Source organism: Mytilus trossulus, chromosome 1 (genome assembly GCF_036588685.1).
Source record: "Mytilus trossulus isolate FHL-02 chromosome 1, PNRI_Mtr1.1.1.hap1, whole genome shotgun sequence".
Lineage (NCBI taxonomy): Eukaryota > Metazoa > Mollusca > Bivalvia > Mytilida > Mytilidae > Mytilus > Mytilus trossulus.
In genome coordinates this window covers 16,893,587-16,913,544 of record NC_086373.1, presented here as the reverse complement: position 1 = coordinate 16,913,544, position 19,958 = coordinate 16,893,587, and the positions used below count along the sequence as shown (strand labels likewise).

Genomic DNA, 19,958 nt, shown 5'->3' with positions numbered 1-19,958 from the left:
TTGAAATAAACAATACTGTTCAATTCAAAGAACATATCAATTTCAAAAGTCACAAATCAATGCATTTCTAAGGACATGAAAAACAAGGAAACACATGAATACTTAGACTCCGATAAATATTTTTATGAGGTTTTTTTTTCTTAACACATGCTTTCATATATTATATAGTAACACAAAATGATCTAGCTCCTAAACCTTTGTTGGCTATTTTAATCGAACCATTGAAATTAAGATGAAGACGGATTTTAGCGGAATGTGTCTCTTAAATGTGTCTCCTTAAACTACCAATTTGAAGAAATGGGTTGCAATAAGATGAAAAAACAAAATAGTCAGATTTTTTTTAAAGCGCATACTGTGGATTCATTTATTTTCGTGGGTACCAATTTTCGTGGTTTGAGGAATAGCTTTTCTTGTCATTTTCTAGAATGTGCATACCAATCAATAAGACACATATCGTCACATTTGTACATTAAAATTGTTTTATTAAAAAACATTGGGGGAAGAAAGTATAGCCTAAAATTTGGTCAAATCAAAATAGCAGTATAATCGAACGGTCGAAAGGTAGAACATTAGTAAACAATAGTATATATTAATGAATGAAAATAACAAAGTATAGTTTAAAAGGTGCTCAAAATCATCATGTTTCTTTGAAGATATTGTCTTGTCCATTAAAGGTATACTGCTTTTTGATTTTTTTTTATCATAACGTTCCCCTCAATGGTCCTCATTATTTAGTTATACAAGAGGAATGAATACATTAGTTCATTCTTGTAATTCAACCAAGCAAAAACCTTCATACATAAATAGTCTAACATGTTTTAAAGCTCGTTGTCAGTTGTTTAAATAACTTTTCATTCTTTTAATAACATTACACAAGCATATCTTTGTCATATCTAAAATCATCTAGAAACTGCGAAGAACAAAAGATCCTTATACACCTATTTTTATTTCTGAAATAAAGAACCGACTGAGACATATAATCGATCTAAAATTATGGACAAGGATGTTAAACTACTGATTAAATATGCAAGTTATGATTACCAAATAATCAAAATAAATGCCTTCCAGGAAACAAGCATATGATATGTGAAAAAGGAAATGTCGTCTAAAGGATTTGAAATAAAATGTCGAGACGATATAATCGGCATACCAGATGTACCTACAGGTTTCAGATTAGTCAAATCGTGGGGACTTATCTCCAAAGGTCTTAAAACAAAGGATCAGATTATTAAAGTTCTGTTAAGTGAATGGGATAAGAAAAATAAAAGAACTTCAGGTCAAGGTCAGGTAAGTCATCATATTTATGTTTTCACTCTTTCTGTACTACGATAAATTTTACAATTCACATTATATGATTATAAAGAAGTAGTAGTAGAAAAGCTAAACTTGCAAAGGCAAGTAGCAATACTTCCAACAACTTTGATTGCAATGGTTATTTGTTTTCATTATTGATACATAATTCAGTTTTTTATTTGATTTAAGTTATAGTTACTTTTCATTTGACACTACCTTTTACAATGTTTTAATCTCAACTTGGCATAGTTTTGTCTTTTTAGATGTAAAGCTTCGAATTCTATTGATTAAAGGAAACGCTCGTCCAGCGTGTAAAACCATATTACTGGCATCTTTGTTGATGTGTTTCTTCTAAACACCTTTGTTTTTAGAGCTTTTTTGCAAGCCCATACTCATCTTTAAGTGTATATATGCTTATGGTTGCAAGTGCAATATAATGATTTGATTATCAGTGTTGCACTGCAGGCAATTTGTTTTCAAAGTATGATTGATTAATATGTGTTTAACATCCAAAGTCAAAGGTTTCATTCATATTCAGAACCAATACCAATTAATAATTTTGTTTCATCTATATGTATTTAAAATGAAACTTAAAATAAAAATAATAAAGTCTTATTCTAACGTTATTAATAGACCAAATTATACTATTAAAATATTGGCATGGTAAAACAATGAACAATCTGGTAATACAAAAATAATTGATATAATTCAGAAACCTCCAACCCTTGAAGAAGTTGTAGTAAACAACAAAGAAACCAGAGACTTGCTACATCAGAAGTATGACGAAGTGAAATTGTTTTATGACAAGCTGACCGAATTAATACAGAAAGATATAAATAGCGTGTTTCCGAATTTCACAGAAGAACTTGAAAACAGAAAGAAAGACATACTCTCCCAAGATTGCTTTATATTGATTGCCGGTAACCAAGTTGTAACTGCTAAACATTTTTTTATTTCATGTTAAATGATATTTGTCAATGTTTCAACGGGTACTCTGTTTCTGGTGATCTCTCTATTGTAACGTTTTTAGTGCAATCTTCTTTAAAGAACATCTAGTACTTGATTTCAATGTTTGAATAAGTTTAGAAATACATTTTTATATTTATGTAGATGGCACATCAGATCACAATATGTACTGAATTTGGAATAAGAAAATATAAAATGTTTCATTAATTTATGAAGTACAATACAATTATTTTGGTTTTGACAAAAGAGGGACGAAAGACACCAAAGGGACAGTCAAACTCGTAAATCTAAAACAAACTGACAACGCCATGGCTAAAAATGAAAAAGACAAACAGAAAAACAATAGTACACATGACACAACATAGAAAACTAAAGAATAAACAACACGAACCCCACCAAAAACTAGGGGTGATCTCAGGTGTATTTGAAAGCAAAACGTATCTATGATTGATAAACTTTACAATACATGTTATATAATGAGCAGGCTAGACTGAGAGGTCAAGTTACCAACCTCATACAATACATGTTATATAATGAGCAGGCTAGACTGAGAGGTCAAGTTACCAACCTCATACAAAAAAAAAACATTTAAAAACTATGTTTTGTTTTAAACAAAAATACTTATCTTTGTCATAAAATCTGCAAAAGGGGGAGGTCTTACATAATCAATATTTTATACAGTTTCTGTATTTCTTCCTATAGGCGATAGAGTATCAGGAAAAAGTAGTTTCATTAATCTTCTTTTGGGAAAAGATATACTACCAACTCAACAACTGGCTTGTACTGCTACAATTTGTGAGATACGACATAGTAGAAATGAAGAAAAAGAGGCTGTTTTATACAAAAAGGATGACCAAGGAATATGTCGTCTAGACCTAGTAGAAGATGAAAAAGATGACTTTAAGAAACTAAAGTATTACATTCAAGAACTAGATGAGGATGATGACAGTCCGTTTGAGAAAATAGAAATATTTTGGCCTGCCGAAATTTTAAAGGTACTTTTACTTGATATTCCAAGATTAAATAAATAAAAAACCCATATGAAACAAATAAACAACCTATTGAAATTATTGTTGAAAATACAAATATTTTCATAATTGATAAGGCTAATGGAACAGGAGCATTTTCTCTTCACATAATTGACATGCAATATAAAAGCCTGTGGTAAACCAACATAGTTATACGTTTTATGGTTTTCATATGGCAATGTATATGGTGGATACGTAATAAAAAATTGAGAATGGAAATGGGGAATGTGTCAAAGAGAAAACAACCCGACCATAGAAAAAACAACAGCAGAAGGTCACTAACAGGTCTTCAATGTAGCGAGAAATGCCTGGATAGCATTCCCTGTTATCATTTTGAAATATAGAAAGTAAAGACGATAATGTATAAATAGTTTATAAGTTTATGTTCGAGGATGTTGTCTTTGTTATCGATAAATAATAAAAAGGCTAGACGTAAAAAGCAATTAACATGCATAGTAAATAGGGGAATGGGTAACAAAATACTGATATTCTGAAACTGCATACAGAACTGGGATCCAAAACCCAAAATATTTGGCACAGAAAAGATATTAAATAAAAAAGGTATTGGAGAATTTCATTATCCTACTGTTTAACTTAACATTATTGTAGAATGGAATAGTACTAGTTGATACCCCAGGAATCGGAGAAAACAGATTATTCATACAAAGGCTTCAGGAATACATGAAACATTCGTTTGGATTTATTTACATAATAGATTCGGCTCAAGCTGCAGGATTACAGAAAGGAAGAGTATGTTAAATTAGCACGATCCCGAATTATAAATAAAAATGTACAGTTTCGATTTTAAAAATGGTAAAAGGGAAACTCTTATCCGAATCTATTTGTCAATCAAAATATATTCAAATTGTGAAAGTATTTTTTTCTCATTAGAAGAATCAACATAAACTTAAAATTTCAACTTCATATGATGTAAAATAACAAAAAATACCGAGGAACATTCAAAAACAAATGCTAAATAAAGGCAACAGTAGTATACCGCTGTTCAAAACTCATAAATCCATGGACAAAAACAAAATCGGGGTAACAAACCAAAACCGAGCGAAACGCATTAAATATAAGAGGAGAACAACGACACAACACCGAAACGCAGCAAACACAGAAACTGACCAATCATCAGACAAAACACCACGAGAATAACAAATATAACATGAAAATCAAATACATGAATTTGGGATAGACAAGTACCGTGCCACGTCTTATCTCAAAAATAAGAGAAAACACAAACGACTCAACGTTAAAATGCAACACACAGAGAAACGAACAATAATATAACAATGACCATCTTCCTGACTTGGTACATGACACTTTTAAAGGGGAATAAAAGTGGTGGGTTAAACCTGGTTTTATGGCATGCCAAACCTCGCACTTTAATGGCAAAGTTAAATATAATATTGAAATGACAACATAATATTACAGGACTACAATACAAATAAATAGGAGAACATATTAGACAAAGAAAAACATGATTAATAGATAACAAAAAGCATCAGGTTTAAAATTCAATACGCCAAAAACGCGCCTTGTCCACACAAGACTCACCAGTGACGCCCAGATATAAAAGATCGAAAGTGAAAAAAGTACAAAGTTGTACAGCACTGAAGATCAAAAGTTGAAAATGTTTCGCCAAATACGGCATTGTTTTTATGCCCGGGATAAGAACATTCTTATTATATAGAACAATTCATGCTATTGCAAACAGTAAATTTTATCAAATGAATATGAAAGAGATATACATAAAGAAACTGAAGTATTAAAAATTACAGAAAACTAAACCTGAATACATAACGCCTAGATATAAAAGATCGAACGTGAAAAAGGTACAAAGTTGTACAGCACTGAAGATCAAAAGTTGAAAAGGTTTTGACAAACACGGCATTGTTTTTATGCACGGGATAAGAACATCCTTATAATATAAAACACATCAAACGAATAGATAACAACCGACATATTTCTGAAGTGGTACAGGCATTTTCTTATGCAAAATAATTGTGGATTAAACCTATATATAGCTAGTTTGTATGACAGTCGCATAAAAATCGCATGAAATTATACAATTCTATTACACATGCATACCCTCTTATCGAACTAATATACTTATTTCAGCTGTCAGATTTTTTACGAACAGTTGTAAACTCATCAGATGAAATTTTCGATTCACATGCAACTTTATTCGTTTGCAATAAATGGGACGTGGTACCTCCAAAAGAGCAACGAGAGATTAAAGCATTGACCTTGATCAAATTGAAAAAGATTTTTCCAGACGTCAAAGATGAACAAGTTTTTACAGTCTCTACTGTTCAGGTTGTATCAATTTTTATGTTATGTTTTATAACACCTAATAATGAATACAAATGTCATGTGAAATAAAGCATGTAATAACCATACAAAAACACTATCTGCTATGTACCAAAGAGCACAGTTCGAGCATTTGAATAAGGTGACCCGTATGCTGACATCAATGATGTGCAAGTTCATACTGTATGGAATACTTAAATCGAGGTCAATGAAAAAGCCAAAAGTGAAATAAATCAAAAGGGACAGCTAATGGTCTAATTTAGACAAATAAATTCAAACGAATAATTTTTATAACAGACAGCAACCGCTGGACTATAGCTTCGGACAGGCTCATGCATAATGTTGCTCAGAAAATGACTGAAAGCGTAAAATGATTCACTTTATACTTAGAAAAGTATTTTGAAACAGCACAACATTAAAACACATTCAAATGGTTGACTCATAAAATCGTCACTAACAGAATATACAGAAAGACGAAAGAATGAAACAATGAGTACTCGAAGTTACTAACAGCAAGTCCGTTAACTGGATAACCCAATCAATTTATTTTCCAGCGCTTTTTTATGTAAAAGATAACACCTTTTTATCTTTATAATTATTATAAAACAGTTATACCCTATTGTTTTTTTTTAAATAAAAAAAATAAAAATAATTATTTGAAGGAAACTAAATAAGTTGTTTTCGTGTACATAAGGGGTGGTGATGGTGAAAGTACACTAAACGTTTGGTTGAGCCTTACGTGTGTTATTATCTGCATTCAGTCTGATCAATGGTTTCTGTTAACGCTATACATTTTTAAATTAATTTTTAATTGTTTAAATTTACCTATATATAAGTCAAGCTATGTTTGTACAATTAGTGTTATTCTTTTATTTCGCCTCTCGTTATCTTAATTAATGGTAGTATTGTTTTTGGCATAAAGTATATATTCATTTTTTTCTGCAGGCAGCGAAAAGTGTTTCTTTCGGATCAATGGCTCAGGACTTTCAGTTCTTGTTTGAAAATGGAATTAAAAGTCTGATTCCAGCAAGCATGAAAAATAGATTACTATCACATTATAGGTGAGCATTAACCTTCGAAAAAGTACAAAGTTAAATTAACATGTTTAATTTTATACGCCAATTCACGTATTCTCAACCCTAATCGGAGTAACCATAAGGAAACGTAGGAGTCAGCATGTTTATTGTGCAGAAACAAAACGATAATAGTGAAAATAATAGTAATATCAGTACGTGTATAAGTAGTTCAAATGGTAATTCTACAAACTTGGTACACACCTAACAACAAAATCAACACTTGTATTGTTGTATCGTGTCAAATATACTTGGGTATGGTAATGATGCATTAGTAAAACTTAATCTGTTAATGAATAATACAATACTATATAAATGGAAAAAAATGTAATATAAACACCAATGAGATTGTTAGAAGATGCGCAATAAAACAAAAGAAAGATATTTACATGTAATTATGACTTATTTGATGGTTTTCAAAGAAAGCAATGTTTCATATTTATTATTATACAAGATTTTATATTGATAAGTGGTTTTCGTCGCCTTAGAACTCATACATGGCGGCGAGCAAAACTTTATGATTGATAATGATAAGGAGGGTTTTAACGACATTGACTATCCACGAGGGTCTTATACGGTCGGCCCTGGCCTTTGTTGATTTAGCATTTAAATATTATATTAGTATAGTTGGTATTTAGAGGACACATAAACAAGTGTGGGCACAGATCACTGTGAATAGTGATAATCATGTTTGACAGTGGGTTTTTTTCGGAGAATATATGTATGGTGTTAGAGATATTGCATATCTTTTTCGTAGGTCCAATGCTAAAATGTGATCCACGGGGATTATCTCGGTTTAAGATTTTTAGCAAAAAAATCAAAATCCTCATAGTGTTATTCATTCAATATTTGAATAAATTGTTCATGAAAAACTGTGTGACAAAGCTATTTATGATTTGCGTAGTTCTGCATGACTCAATGTTCTTTTTAGTTTTAAAAGTGGTGGTGATATTTGTTTTTGGAAAGGCACCTTAAAATCCATGGTTTATGATATGCTAATGTTTCTATATCTCGTATAGTTTTATTGATTAATATTTCAGATGGTTGAAAATGGTTTTGCAACGAATTTGTTTTTCGCTAAAAGTGACAGAATCGATGGAAGCACAACACGTTAAAGTAAACAAAGACACTATAAGTAAACTCAGAGATCAACTAAAGACATTAAAGAACGATGCTGACGAAGTCTTGGAATCTGCAAAACATATCGCCGAAGAACAAATTGATTTACTGCTTAAAGAAATGGCTGATCTGTTGAGATCCAAGGCAGCTCGTGACAAAATATGTGCATGGGTAGCGAAAGACTGCCCTAAACAAGCAGATTATAAAAGAGTATCACAAGATGCATCAGAAATGATTGCAGATAGAATTATACAAGTGATTGATGCTTGGGAAAATGAACATCAGTTTGTACAAGGACTTCAGGACAGAATCATTCAGAAATTTGAAGAAGAATGTCAGCTGATGGATAATCAAATGCAAGAAGTTGCCGGTAAATATTTCATTCTTTAATTTCTATTCTTATTCAACTACGAAGAATTACGAAATCTATAATCTTTATTATTGTAAATAACCCTTTTTACCCGAAACAATTTACTCAAATCAATCCATGTGTTCGTAGATAGTAGATGTTTTTGTGTCCTGTTAAATTGTTCCTTTTAAAAGTTTTGGATTCTCATAAATTCTATGTATAACTTTTGGACTAGTTTGAATCTCGGTCTATTTCTGTAATTTATTCTTACATACTTTTGATTTTTTAACCCTGTATGCGTTCATTGTCTATGTAAATTTTAAAATTGTTTATAATCCTGGTACTTTTGATAACTATTGTATGCACATTGAACGACAAATTTATGTGACGTATATAATTTTTCTGACGTCAGACACTCAAATCAATCCATGTGTTTGTAGATAGTAGATGTTTTTGTGTCCTGTTAAATTGTTCCTTTTAAAATTGTTATACGATGATGACTGATGTACCCATATTTTGACTATTTTATTAATTGTGACTGTTTATTTAACGCATCATGTAAATGTAGCGGAATTTGATGAGACTGTTATTAAAGTGAGAGGGTTAGCGCTATAGAACCAGGTTTAATCCACCATTTTCTACATTTGAAAATGCCTGTACCAAGTCAGGAATATGACAGTCCTTGTCCATTCGTTTTTGATGCGTTTTGTTTTTTGATTTTGCCATGTGATTATGGACTTTCCAAATTGATTTTCCCCTGAGCTCAGTATTTTTGTGATTTTACTTTTTTTTTATCAACATTTTACATCAAAAATTACTTTCAAATACGGTTTGAACTCTTACAATGAGTATTCAGCTACAACGTGAATTCAGTTTGAGTGTTGTTATTATTTGCAGCTGATACTTCTTTAATAAAAGATGTTAATTATGTATAAATGATCATCAATATTAAACGTTATGCAGGAGATCGAACATGATGCTATTATTCTTAAGAGGGTTAAGGATGTGTTTTGTCACAATAGGATCCATTAAAATGTAGTAGATGCAAGTCAATGATAATACGTTTGGATTATAGATTCATGTTTTTACTCTATCAAAAGACTGGTGCAACGTTAGTATGGCTTCTAATTATGTGGTGTCTGTCCAGTCACGATTCAGTTTTTGAATATGGTTGTACGAATTGATGTTATATTTTTGGATTTCAGTGAAGATATGGCAACTGTTTGCATGTAGTTTTATGCGAGTTGATGTTATTTTAAGGAGTTATGCCATAATTTGTGATGTTTTTAGATGAAGAGCTATTCCTGATTTGTCTGTCTTGATTGATTTACTATACTTAAAGAGTTGTTTTGTTCTTGATTGATTGAGTGTCTGGTTCTGTAATGGATAAGTCACCCATCAATTTTTATAAGGTTTCCAGTAAGCCACTCTTTTTTTCTTTTTGTACTTGACATTTTAACTTTTTGTATCCATTCATTCATGGTTATTTGTTTTTGAATGAAAGCATTATTATGTTTGATTCCACACATTGACTGAGTTTGGTTTTTAACTACATGTTGTTCTCAAGTGTTGTTTGCATAAATTGTTTGATAAGTTAGAGTTCTGTCCGTGTTTTTTTTTCCAAGGTCTAATTTGATGGATTTCCCGTTTGTCCTGTTGTTCTAATATACAGTTCGTGATGTTCCTCTGATTCTCTTAAGCCATGTGTTTGGTTTGGCATTACAATAGCATGGTCGCATAGCCAAATATATGGCATAGTTGTTACTTTGTTATGTTAGATGAATTGTTGATAAAGATTAGGTCAAGTAATCGTTCTTTTCTTCTTTGAGTGTTGACAATTTTGTGTAGTTTTGAATCATTCATCACGTCTAGGATCATTTGGTGCTGATGCTGATCAGCTTTACTAGGTGGAATAGAAAATGTTTTGCGAATCCATATATGTGCAACATTGAAGTCCCTTTCATAACAATTAAAATTGAGAAAGGAAATGGTGAATATGTCAAAGCGACAACCACCCGACCATAGAGCAAACAACAGCCGAAGGCAACCAATGGGGTCTTCAATGTAGCGAGAATTCCCGCACCCGTCGGTGTCCTTCAGCTGGCCCCTAAAAATATACATAATAGTACAGTGATAATGGACGTCATACTAAACTCCGAATTATTCACAAGAAACTAAAATTTAAAATCATACAAGACTAACAAAGTCCAGAGGCTCCTGACTTGAGACAGGCACAAAATTGCGGCGGGATTAAACATGTTTGTGAGATCTCAACCCTCCCCTATACCTCTAGCCAATGTAGAAAAGTAAAAGAATAACAATACGCACATTAAAATTCAGTTCAAGAGAAGTCCGAGTCCGATGTCAAAAGATGTAACAAAAGAAAATAAATAAAATGACAATAATACATAAATAACAACAGACTACTAGCAGTTAACTGACATGCCAGCTCCAGACCTCAATTAAACTGATTGAAAGATTATGTCTTCATCATATAAATATCAGGTACAATCCCTCCCGTTAGGGGTTTAGTATCATACTATCATAAAATATATGAGAAGAACATAATCTGTGTCATGCCAACAAATGTTGTACATTTTAATTTGGTGTCTCGATTCGGTTAAGTGACCATTTAAAGTGTTTAGTGTTAATCAAGCGTCAGATGAAGGTCTATAGATGATGATACTACTAGTAGAAAACCATATCACATTCCCTTTTAAAAATTTGTACTTCATAGTCTTAGTATTTTGTTATAAACAAACACTGGAAATAAAATTAAGAAAACCAGCAAGCAATGCATGAGGTGTATTCGTGTCAGCATCTGGTGTAAGAAATTGGTACCGTTAATTTTATTACAAGGAAAGTTCAAATCTGTTTTATTGTCGTAAATTGATTTAACAATATCTTTTTACACTCTTTTTTTATTTTGTATTCATATTTGAACATATAGATATATCGATATAAATCAACAAGATAATTCATAGAAAAGACAGTTTTACTCCGTTTTTGTTTATTTGCAAAAACATGTATAAGGATTATAATTACTATAATAATTAAAAACCAATACTTCAGAGAACAATTGAAGGTCTTTCCACCTCGATATTAAGAATGAAATTTATAAAAAGGTCACTCCTTGTTGATGTAATTTGGTACCTCAAACTGATATAAAAAAATAAGATTAATAGGTATATGCAGAAGACTTAATTGTTTTATAATGAACAAGAAAGAATTGAAAGGCAAAGGTTAAAATCTAGAACGCCAAGTTGACCTTTGACCTTGACCTCAATTTCAAGGTCATAGGTGAGTGATCTCAAATCAAAAGACACCAGGTCAATCATTTGTATGGTTGTGGAGAAATACCGATTTCAAATACAAAAGGGGAGAAAACTCCTATAAGGGTTGACCAAAACACTTCGATTAAGATGGGTTGAAGTTGCCCCTTATTGTGAACAGTAATTTTTCAAACATATCATACCATTAACTGTTACAGTTTCTTTTGAATATAGATAAGGAGCAAAATAAAAAAAAAATAGAATTTGACCTTGAACTTTGACCTTGACCTTAATTTCAAGGTCATGGATCAGTGAACTCAAATTGGAAGGTCCAAGGTCAATCTCTTTTATGGTTGTGGAGAAATAATGATTTCAAATACATAAGGGGAGAAAACTCCTATAAGGGTTAACCAAAACACTTTGGCTGAATATGTTGAAGTTACGCCTTATTGTAAACAGTAATTTGTTATATTTGTTATTCTCGTGGTGTTTTGTCTGATGCTTGGTCCGTTTCTGTGTGTGTTACGTTTCGGTGTTATGTCGTTGTTCTCCTCTTATATTTAATGCGTTTCCCTCGGTTTTAGTTTGATACCCCGATTTTGTTTTTTGTCCATGGATTTATGAGTTTTGAACAGCGGTATACTACTGTTGCCTTTATTTGGCAAACATATCATATCATTAAATGTAACAGTTTCCTTAGAAAAACGATAACAAGCAAAATTCAAAATTTACAACATGACCTTGACCTTTGACCTGACCTCAATTTCCTTCAAATGGACCAAGGACTTCATATCAAAAGACTGTAGGACTCTACGACTTAAACCGTATGAATTTATCCAACATATCGTCTATCTTAAATTTTCAAAGGGAAACAACTCCCATAAGATGTCTTTCGATCACTCCAGTCTAAATAAATCAAATCATTCTCAAGAGTAGACGAACAATTTGGTGAAAACAGTTTGTAAAAATCTTTTACGATTTTAGAGATATAGCGATAACAAGAAAAAGGGGACGCTGGGAGAAAACTCCTATAAGAATAAGTGTTCGGTCACACAGAGTGAGTTTTGAAATCTCCATTACTATACAACATCATTGGCCAAACATCCATTCGATATGTTGTAAAACAAAAAGCATCTCAGACGGCAGAAGAAAAAAAAATAATCAGAAGAAAAAAAACTAATGATTACGAATAAAAATATTATATTTATATTTCAAACAGTTATTTTACGAATTAGTGGGGATGTCCAGTCTAACGATATTAGAAACAGCATCACTGCTAAGATGTTATCGAAATCTAAGGATGGAAACTTTACACATCCACTTGGAGGGTTAGGATCAGCAGTCAGTTGTGCAGGATTACTTAGTACAACAGATAAGAAAGTTAAACAACTTTTTAAGAAATATAGAATAGACAAAGCACCAGAGCTAAAGATGATGGAAGCTTCTGTTTATTTCATGGCTAGTATATTCAATGGACAGAGACTTCGTGAAAGTTTGTCAAAGTTTCTTAGACGTTTTACCAAAGGAATAGATTCTGTGGCAGATAAAATTCCAAATTTTATTAAAGCAGACCATGAGCTTCTATGGGAAATGGAATTAAATTTAAATGACACAAAAAGTGACATAAATAAAGTATATCCTGCTTTATGTAAACGTGCCAATGACCTCTTAGGTCAGCTTGATTTATTCTACGTCACGAAATGTATGAAACAAGATTATTCTCTTGATGCAATAACATGGGACAAAAACGATATTTTAGGAGTAGGTCGTTTTGCTAATGTCTATAGAGCAAGCCTAAAAGTTGGACAGGACATTGTCAATGTAGCGCTGAAGATAACTAATGATCATAACAGTGTTAAAGATTCAACAGTCACGGATATTCTAAGAGAAGATAATACTCTCAGGTATACTAAGTTTCAATGTAGTATATTTATTTAGTTTAGTTAAACTTTTAAAAGGATACATGTCTCTAAAAATACTGAAATTTTCTAAGAAAACTTATGAACGCCTACTGATTTTGAAAAAAGCACAGAATGACCTGTTGATGTTTAAATGTTGTTTGATGACCTAATGCTGTTTAAATTCCGCTTTCTAATTGAAACTAGTTAAACATGAACGCCTTTTGTGCATGAAGTAAGTTAGTTCTTTTATCACAAATGTTTTGTTCATAGCTTTGGTGCGGTAATTCAATGTCGAATGTTGACTTTTAGTATGCCTGTTATATAGTTCCTCAAATATTTGTGGAAATAGATTATCAATGGGAGTGGTCTGTTTTTCCCTTAACTGCAATCTAAAAAAAAAGCAAATCTTAATAAAATGGATTCAGTGGCCATGTTTTATTTTTGCCACATCATTGCTTTGTTTAATTCTGACGGTTACTGACAGGTTTCATGTTAAAAAAAATCCAAAAAATATGTACAAGTTGTGAACAATTTGCACACATAATTCCTTACGTTTTCTAGTCTTTCCCAACCTAAGTTAAATTTACGGTAAAAGGACATCCTGATATAATAATAAAAAAAAGAGAAATGTGTAAAAGGGACAATGAAAATTCATAATTATAACAGACGCTTACATATTGAATAAAAATATCAAAAAGATGAAAAATATCAAACAGCAGTCTACAAAAAAAATAACAAAGAATGAGCAACGCGAACTCCTTCAACAAAATAATAATTCAATGTCTTGGTATCATTGCAAAATAAATTTCTTATTCGCCCGCATTCACTTTCGCAATATTGAAGTTGAAATAATAGAATAACCTTGATCAGGGATAATCATACATATAAAGCATATGAGAGAATTTAAAGTATGTTAACAAATGCAAATATGAATGTTATTCTCTCACAAACATTTAACAGTGTTCCCTACCGAAACAGGCAACTTAAAGATTGTAAGGGGAAATGTGTAATAAGCATTCGGTTGAAAACGATATGATTCGAAATGATATATTAAACCTTTTGATGTTTATTTGAAACAGTCTCCATTGTAATTTCTATATTTTATTTCAGAGGTCTGAAGCATGACAATATCATTCAGTATTATGGCTCTTTATTGCTGGAAACAGAGGCAAATGGCATGAAAAAAATGAAGTGGGTGATGATTCTAGAGTTTTGTTTTGATACACTAAAAAGCAAACTTGTCGGTGGACAATACAAAAATCCAGCGTGTGTGCCAGCAAACAAGCGAAACGCCCAAATTAAGACAATGGCTGCCTATGTAGTGCAACTGTGTTCAGGACTACAATACCTGCACGACAAAAACTTAGTGCATAGAGATTTAAGGCTTGAAAATGTGCTGGTAATATAATTATACATTTTTTACCTTTCCTCTTTCGTTCTTAATAATGTATTTGAACTCTTGCACTTTTTGGTTCTACCCTGACGATGACTTGTTTCAGACGCATAGAAAGTTTATACTAAAAATCAATTTTTGTGAAAAATAAAGGCAACAGTAGTATACCGCTGTTCAAAAGTCAATAAATTGATTGAAAGAAAACAAAATCCGGGTTACAAACTAAATCCGAGCGAAATACATGAACTATAAGACAATGATAAGAGGAATACAACAGAACAACAAAAACACTGAAGTACAACAAAAACAAATGCCAATGCAACATACATAGAAACTAACTCTTTGGTAAAAACTGCCATATTCCTGACTTGGTACAAGACATTTTAAGAGAAATAATGGGTTGAACCTAGTTGTACTGCTAGCCCAACCTCCCGCTTATATGGCATTGTTAAAAAATGTCGCTAGAATGATCTGACATCCTTACGTGACAGATATACAGAACAAATAAACACGAAAACACTCATCACAGGGAAACACACAAATTAATAATATTACAGTAAAAACCGTCATTCAGTATAAAATATAATTTATAGTCTAAACATATGTTTTTCTAGAGTGATCATTCAAATATCCAACTTCTGTGACCATCTTTTGTCACTGAATTAACGAGCTCAATGTTTTTCTTCAGAAATAAATTAACATCACCCTGACAGTAACTACTATTCTCTTTGGCTTAACAGTTCAAATGACGACACCAGTTTGGGTTAGATTTTTCATTGTTTTGCTTATATCAAAGTCTATGTGCCCGAAGTATTATAATGTCCTTTTGCAAACATTGTACTATTGTTTTGTACCAAACATGCATACCTGATAGTGATAAACTTAATCAAAGGTAGTCTGCGAAATACAAAGACCTATGAAATCTTAGTGTCAACACATACTAATATTTTTTTATAGTTTAACATTATCAAATTATTGTTTCAAGAACAAAATGAATGCCCGATTTGATGAGGTATCGGTGAACTTAAAAACAAAATTTATTTTACAGACACTCCCTATTTGAATAAGTTTGTATTTTATTATGATATTGGGTTTTACATCGATGTAATCACATTCGACAAAAAAGTATCAAATAAAATGCACCTTGCATGAAATGAATGTGATGTTAACAATTGAAGTAAGATAACAATACTATATCACTCGAGTTACGGGACTCAAATTTCATTTTTGCAATTCAACTAAGAAAGAAATGATAATTCTTCCGCATGCGTCACCTACAAATTTATATATGGTCTCATGTTTTGTGAAGATTGATACTCAACTGCAGACTGGTGTGATAATAGATTAGATATATCGGTCTGTATGCTTTCTTTTGATCAGTTAACTAAAATGAGTATTGCATGTTGAAATTTCTTTTGTTTGATTTGAAATATTTAAAACCCACACTTTATCCAATTATATATAAAAGAAAATATAGATAATTCATGTTTATCTTGAATTTCTTTTTATGTGCATTGTAATAGTAACAACATAATACATCTTGATTCTCCTCTTATCGTGAATACTAAATACTTTTTATTGACCGTATATTATGTTCATGGAGACATGCATCAAATCATACTGTGTTGCTTTCCTGATCGCGTCCATTTTCCTTTTATTATCTTAAATGTATTTTAGGTTTGTCTTTCTAGGAATTTTGTCTCTGCTAGTTCCTACAGTTGTTTTATAATACCAAGGAGGTTATATCTAATATAACCTCCTTGATTATACGTTGTTATGCTTATTCTTAAAATAATAAAAATTGAAGAAATTAATTATATTTCGACATGAAATAACGCTTTTAAAATTCTATTTATAGCTCACAAGAAAGAACGAAGAAGAAATTGTCAAATTAACTGATGTAGGACTGACAAAAAGTGAAAATTTCATATCAGGGACATTAGTAGGAACTCCTGCATATATGGCACCAGAGATAATACTACGAACTGGAGTTTATGATAGAAAAGCAGATATATATAGCCTGGCGATTATATTGTGGGAAATCTGGTACGGCCAGGATGTTACAGAGCACTTAGAACAAATTTTACATGATAAAAACATGAATCTTGAAGAAGGTATAAAAAATGATAATCTGAGACCATCATTAGAATTGGAAAGCCATCCAACTCTAGAAATAGAAGATGTTATTGTAACATGTTGGAGTGAAGAACCGAAAAAGCGACTTGATGCTAGAGATGTGGAACATTTTTTCCGAACATTTTTGTAACTGTTTATTGCATTCTCGATTTCATTGTATCAAAGCATTGGCCATTAAAAAACTGTAATAGTTATTAATCTAATCGAAAAGATGTGGAATGTTGGGATAAAATTTCCAAGACAATGGAGCAATTATCCATACATCAAGTGAACACTGCTTTATTGATGGAATTTTACCATGGCTGTTATATTATTGATTTTCTACATGCTTATGTGTACCCTCCCGGAGCACCTGAGTTTTTTTATTGTACTTTGACTGGATTCGTGTTGCTTAGCATGTTATTTTCTATCCAGTGTGTTGTTTACTATTGTTTGTCTGTTTGGTATCTTTAACTACTCTTTTAATTTCAAGATTGTTTCTATTATCGACTTGAAATATACTCTCTCATACATCAATACCTGCTGAAATTAGTTTTTATGGTTCATTTGTTAAGGGATCGAGCATTTCATACATACAAATTCTACAAGAAGTTAACATTTTGTTATTATTGTGATGGTTTGAAGGTCGTTTTGTAGGTAAAGGTGGCTCGGGACTGAAATTTCTGTCAGAAGTGCCGTATTTTTTGTTATTTTAATCTTTTCAGAGAGTGAATCAAAATTGGTCGAAAAAAATAGAAGGTTCCCAGACCATTTAAGCTCAAAATGTTACTTTTAAACAGGTATGTTAAAGGGACAAATTTTCATTGAAATGATAGGGAAAACAGAGGTGTTGACATATTTTATCGGAATTTAAAAAAACAACTGTCTGTGACACTTGGTCCGAAACTGTAATATTAAAAACTGAAATAAAGCTTCAAATAATAAGCAAATAAAAAATATAGGTCACAATATAAGATTTTTTTTTATCAACACTGACCATGCTGAATTGTTTTTAGAAAATGTATAATTTTAATTTATTTGCAAAATTATGCAAATTATATGCAAATGAGCTTAACCCTGCTGTTAAAGCATATTGGTTCATTTAAATCTAAGGATGTTGATCAAGGGGCGAGGTGGTCGCGGTGAGGAGGTGGAAGTGGATGGGCGGGAATTGGTCCCAAAGTTGGTCATTAGGTGCAAAAAGCGTCAATTTTGACGATTTTTTGTCCTTTATCTTGACCCCATAGACCCAGGGATGCTGGTAAAGGTATCCAGCTGTAGCCTATAGCATGTAGAGTGGACCCCATTTAACAAATTGACCCCAACAGATATAGACAGGAAGTGAATCTGATCTTGGTTCAGCAGTCTTAAGAAGGTCATTTTAACTCAGAATACGGAATTTCTCGATTTGTTTCCGATTTTTTTTTAACTTCAAATGGTCCCAAAACCGGAAGAAGTCGTTTCCTATGCGTATTTCAATAGTATTAATTACGATCACTTGTTATATGCCTGCGAGTTTGTACTATTTTTGCAAGTTTCAAGCCTCTGAACTTCCTGTGTAAACACAGAAGGGAAGCCCACCCCTCCAGAAAACCGAGTTTCGTCCGATATCAATTTCAAAAGTCCGTATTTGTGCTCAAAATGCAATTTATACATGAAAAACATGACAATAGATAGCCTTAGGTTTCTGACTTCTAAAAGTATGGAACGGCATTGGAGCCAAATAACGGTGGTTTGAGGACGACCGTCATATGACGGACACAGCTAGCATGGTAAGGGTTAAATTTCAAAATTTAGCAGGAAAATGGTGAAATTGGGTGAAATGTCATTTTGAGTCTTTCACAGATACACATAATAACGATAATAAGTGTTTAGTGACAAAAATAAAATATTCTAACAATGGTAGGCACTCAAAATATTAAAACAAATAATAGTGCATTTACGTTTCGTGTGCATGGTAATTTGTGCATGAAATTATGCGCAATCAATAGTCCCGATAAAGATACAGGTCTTTTAAATCGAAATATGTGCCAACTCGAGATCTTTTTAACGTATTTCAATGTGTTGCTTTTCAATATCCTAAGATTTTGGAAGTTGAGATTTTTCTTGATGTTCGATAATATAAAAAATATAACAAGAAAAGCCCCCAAGTCCATAAAAAGGTGAACTTTCTTTTCCACTGGCATCACTACAAAGCCATATGGGTCATTTGAATACGTCATTTTCAAAACTGGACTTCTATAAAACGAGTATCTTATGCAATGAGTTTATCGATAATGCAGTAATTTTGTGAAGTCTTGTGCGTAGTGGTATAAATAAATTTGATTTTGTTAGTGGGGGCCCTACCATACCCATAATCATTGAGACTGTGGTGCAACAGAACCAAACCAAAATTGTACAAACAAAAAACAAAAAACAAATATGATTGACATCAAACACTCAATTGCATGCTCCTGCTTTGGGACATATTATATTAGTTTAAGACGTCGAGAATTATACTATTCAGCATATGGTGTGTATTCTTTCTTCGATTCGATGCTTCATACACCAAAGTTCAAATCAAAAGTGTCATCATTTGTTGAAAGTTTAGGATACTTGTGTTACAGACGACAACGGATACATTTCTTTTGTCGTAGCTTCGACCCCGACCTCTGTTCCCTGATTGTGAAAACCGAAAACAAATTATTACCTTATTCTAACTTCCAATGATTCACACGAAGGGTAATTCTAATGGAGCAGCAACTGTTAATTCTTCCGTACCATATCCTCTTTTTTTTTTTTGGGGGGGGGGGGGGGGGGGGGTTTATTGCCTATTAGGTATTTTCTTTAGCTTAGGAATAAGTATTTTAGAAAATTGTTTTGCGACGAGTTTCTTTACGTTAAGAGAAATATGAGATATTAGGATACGTGACTGATTCGTTTTTTCCCTTCAGTTACAGTCATCAAAATTAAAATATGAGGCGAATGTGAAATAATACATCTTTTAGTTGAATTTGTTGAGCTACATATTGCACTCCTCTCTCTATTCTCTTGTACTTATGAACCCGTACGTATGCGGTTGGTTGGTTTTCACATTACTACGCCATGAATGACCTTCAGACAAGAGGGGTACTAAATGATCATTCGGACTTGT

At 32.1% G+C, this 19,958-nt stretch overlaps 1 protein-coding gene across 2 annotated transcripts; it reads left to right on the top strand.

The window, feature by feature from the left end:
- Positions 1-818: 818 nt before the first annotated feature.
- LOC134716985 (dual serine/threonine and tyrosine protein kinase-like) lies at positions 819-17,317 on the top strand. Of its 2 annotated transcripts, XM_063579951.1 has the most exons (10): positions 819-1,287; positions 2,006-2,213; positions 2,962-3,254; positions 3,897-4,037; positions 5,412-5,609; positions 6,549-6,664; positions 7,717-8,165; positions 12,636-13,320; positions 14,428-14,716; positions 16,569-17,317. In XM_063579951.1, the coding sequence occupies exons 1-10, from the start codon at positions 1,099-1,101 to the stop codon at positions 16,974-16,976; spliced, it is 2,976 nt and encodes a 991-aa protein (XP_063436021.1). In that variant the 5' UTR covers positions 819-1,098; the 3' UTR covers positions 16,977-17,317. The 2 variants fall into 2 exon arrangements, with proteins under 2 accessions (XP_063436021.1, XP_063436022.1); XM_063579952.1 differs by lacking the exon at positions 3,897-4,037.
- The last annotated feature ends 2,641 nt before the right edge of the window (positions 17,318-19,958 follow it).